This window comes from Haliotis rubra, unplaced genomic scaffold, assembly GCF_003918875.1.
Source record: "Haliotis rubra isolate DU_JTF1 unplaced genomic scaffold, ASM391887v1 Scf11, whole genome shotgun sequence".
Lineage (NCBI taxonomy): Eukaryota > Metazoa > Mollusca > Gastropoda > Lepetellida > Haliotidae > Haliotis > Haliotis rubra.
In genome coordinates, this window is record NW_025765003.1 from 3,057,356 (window position 1) to 3,065,000 (window position 7,645).

Sequence of the window (7,645 nt, forward strand, 5' to 3'; positions counted from 1 at the left end):
GCGTTTCTTTTTTTGCTGAGTATAGATGGAAAGAACTGAATCACTCTGGCAGTCCGTCATATACCAGAAATAGAATTTGTACCATGACAATGAGGAATGGGAATCTGGCTGGACAAAACCAGGCATTATATTCCATCTCGAACTTCCAACGTTCCATACAAACAGCGTGCATATTAGACTTATTATCAGGTAATAATTAATAGTTAAAATGATATTTTCTTTTAAAAAATATAAATAACACACTGTGGTCCTTAGTACTGTCTAGACTTGCCTCTTTAAAGGATAGAACTACTGAAGCTTAGCCTTCAGTACAGCCTTGGAGCGAGAATACATGTATATGACAATATCGATTTGCGTTAGACCGAACCTACTCATGCATATGTTTGCGGTTAAAACCACCTTGAATCTGATAGAACAATGATCTATAAATAAGTATCAACAAGGCAACTACATAACACAATACATTGTGTACGCAATGACAGCTACAAATTAGCTCTATGTACAATATTTATATTACTCTTTTCAAACAAACACAAACGCTCTCATTAACCTAACTCTCTCCGATATCCTAGATCGACGTTACTCTGAATCTTCCTACGGGTGAATAGATCTAAAAATAGCGTGTTATCACCGCAAAAAACACACAACTGTCATAGACTTTGAGCGAGCATCAGCAGATTATTTGAATGTTAATTTCCTTGTAGGTCTGCCAATAAGAAGGTTGTATCTTCGTAAGGTATGTATGCTGGGTGCTTACAATTCCAAATTATATGACATTTTGAACTATTTAGATTAATTTTGGGAGATGGGTCGTCTCCGTCAACGATCTTCACATATGTCCTTATGCTGTATTTGCCCGAGGGCTCTGTATCGGATGTAACGAGAAGAGACAACTCTATATCGGGCATAACGAGAACTGGCTACTCTATATCTGATGTAGAACTGATGGCCCTATATAGGATATAACGGGAACTTACGCTTCGGAACTACTCGTCTTAGTCCTCAGGCGAGTACCAAGGGCAGCAGCGATGTAGGAACAGGGGCGGATAGAGCTTTTTGGCACAATTGATTTTCACCCAATTTGAGGAGTGTTTCAATGGTCATTTAACAAACTTTCAGGACCACGGTGTGTGTGTGTGTGTGTGTGTGTGTGTGTGTGTGTGTGTGTGTGTGTGTGTGTGTGTGTGTGTGTGTGTGTGTGTGTGTGTGTGTGTGTGTGTGTGTGTGTGTGTGTGTGTGTGTGTGTGTGTGTGTGTGTGTGTGTGTGTGTGTGTGTGTGTGTGTGTAAATTCGCTGTAAACCGCACAAGGCTAGATCTTTAGGTGTTCAAATACAAACAGATTTCAAATGTTATTAACGTACACTAAAGTATACATTCATGCTTGAATGTGGCTAATCTGTAACAAACAAGAAAAGGTTACTGGATGATGGTGTATTTGATAAGGGTGTCATAATCATATTTATTACCCACGTGGTCAACGCATGGGTAGTTGCATACTGATCTCGTACGTCACACGAGTATCTTATCGCGTTGACCTGTGTCGTAACGACTTGACCTGAGATTCTAACGATTTGATTGGATAACCGATGACCTCACAATTAGGTCACGTTGTGACTGAACTACTTTTTGATTCTTACAAGCACGTGAATTCATTCTACAAGTTATATGCATTGTGGGAATGTAAACATTGCGGACGTTGCCGTGTCGCTGTTTAATTGTGAGTCGAACTGAGACATTACATCCGTCGAAAAAACATAAACGCAAAGTTTCCACCAGTGATGTTAGCTGAGTGAAGCAGCTGCAAACCAAGAAACGGGGTGCTACCAAGTAGTTTAATGTAGGAGGCTGTACGAAGCGATGACAACTTACATGCATCGTGACATCGGTTACCAATGGGGCAGACGAGCAAGGCATAGTGACGTCATTACAGTGTGACGTCATGCAAAAAGTGTACTACAGAACAAAATTCTTCCGCAACCTCTTTATGAAACCGGTTTCGGTTTGAAACCATAAAGATAACAAAAAATACGCTATTTTGTCAATTTAATGCATGTAAGACGTGAGTAATAAATAAAATACCACACTCGGTCTCATTACATACGAATTATACGAAACTCGTGACCTTCCTATGGTTTCTGGTTTGTTGTTACCCTGGAGCTTGGCGTTTAGATGGATAAATGATTTTGTTTGTTTGTTTGTTTGTTGATTAACGCCGCACAATATTCCAGCTACTAATTGAATCTGGACCAGACAATCCAGTGATCAACAGCATGACGGATAAAAGGAAGACGGATCGGTTAGTGGTCAATACATTTTGTCGGAGTAGTGAGTGAGTGAGTATGGTTTTACGCCGCTTTTAGCAATATTCCATCCATAATACAGACGGAGAACGCCAGAAACTTCACGCAGTGTCTCTGTCAGAGTAAAGCACCAATGTTAAACTGTGACATATCACTGGCCTGGCACTATAAAACTAGCGTTTGTTCGGACTGAAAGTGTTCATCAGCAATACATTAGGCTTCACGGAGAAACATTCTCGAAATTCAATCGACAACGCAGCGTGAGAAAGCTTCCGTGTGTATCGATTCAAGAAAAGCGGCAAGGCACCGACGGTTGGAACTGCAGTGTGCATGCAGGGGAGACAACTGTTGTTTTACGACGATTTGAAAAGACTGTGAAATAGCCTCCCTTTGCACGCAGCAACCTCGGCTCATTTGAACATTTGTCTACGACTGGTACTTGGTAAACTACTCCTCCCTTAAACATATTTCGAATAAACATTAACAAAGATCCCAGTCGATTGCCTGAAGATCCGGGTTAGAACTGGTCTTCAGCAACCTATGCTTGTCGTAAAATGCGACAAAAGGGAACGGATAGTCAGGCTGGCTGACTTCATGCGTTTTACCATATCACTTAGATCGATGCTCATGATGTCAATCACCGGGTTGTCTGGTCCATGCTCGACTATTTACAGACTGCCATCATATAGGTTGAATATTATTGAGTTGGGAGTTAAAGAACATATAAACAAACATACTTTGTTTATCTAAGAGTGAGGTATTTCTGTATCCCTATCAAACGTGTCATATTGTTTTTATGAATGTTATCAGTTCCCTATCAAAACAACTTGACACAAGAGCAAACTCCGAACTGGAGACACAAAGACTGTATCGTAAATTATATCCGCCTCATTAACCTTAAACAATGCACTGAAACAATGTAAGCATGCGCTTATGTGAATATATCTATGCGACATGTGTAGTTCGTGTTTGCTAGGGTCCCCCTGGTATCCCTGTTTGGTCTGTCTGTCTGTCTGTCTGTCTGTCTGTGTGAAATCAACACATCTAAGATGGGGCGACAACGCTACATATTTTGACCTTGAAAATTGTCGCTAGGTCGCATTGTCGCGTCGCATTGTAGTGGTTAAAGCGTTGGCTCGTTTCGCCGAAGACCCGGGTTCGATTCCCCGCATGGGCACAATGTGTGAAGCCCATTTCTGGTGTCCCCCGCCGTGATATTGCTGGATTATTGCTAAAATCACTCACTCACTCACCCACTACTACTACTACCACGTCATGGGGTATTACTAGTAGTATTTTGATTAATTATTTCATTATTGTTAAAACCATAGCCTTCAGCAGCAGTAACAACTTCATAACCATCACTACCATAATTGTCCCCGCCGCCATATAGCCGGAATATTGCTGATCTTAAAATGATCTTCAAACACTATCCGATACTGTTATCAACAAACGTAGCCTGCCTTCTAACACATGTTGCCTAACTGTCATTCACCTGTACAAGGAAACAAGACTGTACTGACGCCGAATGTTATTTTTAAAACACAACAGGTCTCCACAAACGACGATAGACATATTCATATGTCGTCAACAAGGAAAGAATGTAACAGCATGTTAACCCGGTACGCTGGGGGCAACTTATCTCGCCTGCATGTCGCCTGTCGTAATTGTATGCAATAGGGCCGACACGACGTCGAACGGATTGGGCAATCCCTTCGAGTGGAGACTGACGGGGACTTCCCCGAGAGATCCAAATGTGCGTATACGCTTCATATTGTGAGGAGTTCATTGAAACGCTGTTGATCCAGATCTCCTGGTTATTATGAAATCACCCGGACTACCGAATGACCGGATAAACGAGGAATTTGTTACACGTTGTCAGAATACTCTGCTGTCCGGGATGCGGGGGTTTCTGGTTTAACGAGGTCGGGACTAACGGGTTTTCACTGTACATGTCAAATCCTGAGGAACAGTGTAAGTCGAATGGCTAGATTCCTTGGTTATCTAGATAATAATATTGTCGTGCTATTAAAATAACCCCCACCCCGAACTCATTCGACACTGTAGCACTGTGTTTAGTCCAATATAGAGTGATGTAGCCACCCAAACAAATTCCTCGATCGAGCCAGATCAATTCTATACGTAGTTAAAGATACCCGAGATACCCGGGATGGAGATGGTGACATCATCCCAGTAACGAGGTTATAGGTAGGTGGGCCCGGGGTACCTATCCTTAAAGTATGGAGATATAACGCCCGGGTTCACTGAGGATGATTGACTCTACCGTATCCTTTGTGTAAGGTAAAACAGATGAGAACATTTAATTTTTGTTTCAGGAATTAACATAGCGGGTAGCCAATTGGCTCACGTGTTTGCTTGTTAAGCTGGAATCCCGGCTTCGAATCCCCCAGTGGTTACATTGTGTGAAAATCCAATTTCCGGAGACTCGTGTTTTGGTTTGGGTGTTCCCCGTCGTGATATGAATGGAATAATTGCTTCAAAAGGCGTAAAACAATACTCACTCACTCCCTTGCTCATTCATCGAGGCTGTTGTAATTATTAGCGAAACCTTATTGATTTGTATAAATTTATTTTGAAACATCACCCCTTCTTTAGAAGGCCGTTGAACCTACTCTAAAAGTAAAGGGGCAGCCCAGTGGTTCAAGCGTTATCTCTTTACGCCGAAGACCCGGTTTCGATTCCCCACATGATGAGAAAGTGTGATAGCCTATTAGATGTAAAACTAAACTCACTCGTCCTTAATGTAACGGGTTCGTATGGCCCAGATTCGATTATTCATAGGAAGCTTGGCGCAACTGTGCTAATTGCCATGGTAACAATATTTATCCACTCAGCAACTCGACTCATTTCATACAAAAGACAACAGAAGTGCATCACATGTTTTTTTGTATTCGTTGTATTTAGAATTAATTACTTAGTAATTTATCAGTTGTATCGCTTTAAATAATAACATCCGCTGGTGTTAAATTTAACAGTAAATATTACGTAATATATATATGTTTTATATTTTTCACATCCTTCGTTTATGCGTAAATTCTACATTATATATAATCACCTTTGAAAGGTGTGGCGTGAATTTCGTTCGTCAAGTTGTTCGAGATATATCGATTTAACACCCAGTCACGATCTTAACAATACAGACACTCACTGACGTCAAACACTTAAACTTCCAAATCGAGTACCTCCCCTTGTTTTTCTTCAAATTTGAAGTAAGACTGTTGACATAAATGTTACGAGAGTGATATAATGTTATTTTTGTCACATCAGTAGATTAACATCTTGTCTCTGAAATGAACATATTTTACAGAAAAACGGTTCATAGATAATAATCATAAAATATAATGAAAAGGACCCCAGAGGCTTTCTTCATTCTCAGAAACTGTGGTATTCTAGACTTGCCACATATTCTAGACTTGCATGGGCTTTCTTGGATATATTTGTTCAGGGTCTGTATGACAGACTATCGATATTAGCTGAAGAAACGAAATACAATTTTACAGTGTGTAAAGCACAAAACGGTTAAAATACTTTAAAATACCCCATAAAAGCAACTAAAACCATAGAAAGGTTGAAGAATTGATACACTGTGATGGTAAATGTAAATAACTCGACAAGTGCCCGGACAACCAGGTAAGGGAACAGATTGTCGTGACGGCTAGATCTAACCTGAACTCCGAAATCGTGGCTGTTATGATACTATAAATAGCCATGTCAATACGTTTCGCAAACTACTTAGCTTCAGGTGAATAGTTCTATATATAGTGTATTGCTTCTCGCCTGAAATAAACGTCTCCTACAATATAAAAGGTTTACTGGGTAGATGTTTTCCGTATGACTTGTGACTTTGGGTAGGTTCGTCGTGTGTAAGCCGTATGATATAGCTGTTTACCTGTGCGACAGATTATTCCAACAGGTAAAACACTACCTGGATGTACTAAAATCTCAGGGTTCCGTTAGCCACAGCCTGTACTCAAGTAGATTAAACTGAGCGAGTTCACTGTCAATTGGGATCGGATAACTATTTTATATTTCATTGAGTGATTAGTTGTGTCGAATGTTTGTTTCTGTCGATTCGATGTGCAACAAATTCCTAACGAACAGCCAATTGAATTCCCCGCACGTTAACAAGAGTCAATGTGTTTGTGAGTGAACAGTGTTTTATGCCGCATTCAGCGATGTTTCAGCTGTACATAGTGGCAGTTACCTACATACGTGGGGTATGTGAGTGAATGTTATTTGGGGCCGCACAGTGACGTTCCCGGTATATGTGACGGCGTTCTGTACGTCATCTTTCTCAGGTGAGCCAGTGGTTGATATCAAGAAGAATGGTCCATGCAGTTGTGCCCCATGAGGAATAGCCAGGTGTAGTGACCATCCTATCCTCAGTTTTCCTAATACGCGATGAACTAGTTATGGATGCCTACAGCTGGACCATATTGAGTGGGTACGGTCTTCAATATTCAAGCAGGATCATGGAGAACTGCACCAAGAAAGGGCCGAACACTATATACCCATGTGGAGATTCGAACCCGGTTTATCGGCGTGTCGAACCATCGCTTTAACCACCATTCTGACCCTTACTTGAATAGCTTAGTAATCTGAAGTACTGCTTTTCAGAAGGCGTGCCAATGACATCATGACTTCCGCTTCCGGTACCTTGAGGAAGTTGCAAACGTGCAACGACATCTCCCAAAGCAACAAACACATGTCGAGATCTTCAGAGACGTGTGACGTCATATTCCAAGTGGGCAAGGAGAAGAAGCCTGTGACGGCTCATCGCCACGTGCTTATCAGTAGAAGCAGCGTCTTCTACGCCATGTTTTATGGCCCCCTAGCTGAGAAAGAAGACATTACAATTCCCGATGTGAGCAGTGAAGACTTTGAGGCTTTCGTGAGGTAAAACATTTCAAAGTTATTCCTACTTATAGAACACCAACACACGAATACGTTAACGATTACCAGATTATTTAGCAACTTAAGGTAACAAGTACAAAGTCATAAATAAGACCTCTGCCGGGCTAAGGAAAGTCTTAGCCATGTTGAATAGTGGCTGAAAAAGGAACAAAAAAAAGGTTATTTATTCCACGGTTATCTTTATCTTATGAGTACTAGGGTTCTATTTTATACTTTTGGTATTTTAATCAACTGTTATAAAATTATCAGTCTAGTAATGTTTTGTTGGTTATTATGGGGTCAAATTATTTTTCAAGTGCGGCCTATATCGTCTTACATCAACAAGGGCGTATAAACCATCGTAAACAATCGAATCTTTGTGGTCAGTGGACGAGATAACCTTGCACGAGTTAATGTGTATTTCAGTTTT

At 40.9% G+C, this 7,645-nt stretch overlaps 1 protein-coding gene across 3 annotated transcripts in view; it reads left to right on the plus strand.

Annotated features, from left to right (window-relative positions):
* Nucleotides 1-662: 662 nt before the first annotated feature.
* Nucleotides 663-7,645, plus strand: part of LOC124284714 (BTB/POZ domain-containing protein 6-A-like) — a 9,848-nt gene continuing 2,865 nt past the window's right edge. The window contains exons 1-3 of one of the 3 annotated variants that reach the window (XM_046720823.1): nt 706-736; nt 3,853-4,057; nt 6,940-7,218. In XM_046720823.1, coding sequence (XP_046576779.1) covers nt 6,959-7,218 — 260 coding nt within the window. In that variant the 5' untranslated portion in view covers nt 706-736; nt 3,853-4,057; nt 6,940-6,958. Of the gene's footprint in view, nt 737-3,852; nt 4,058-4,153; nt 4,276-6,939; nt 7,219-7,645 lie in introns of those variants that run through there. The other 2 variants (XM_046720830.1, XM_046720836.1) reach the window with 2 other exon arrangements.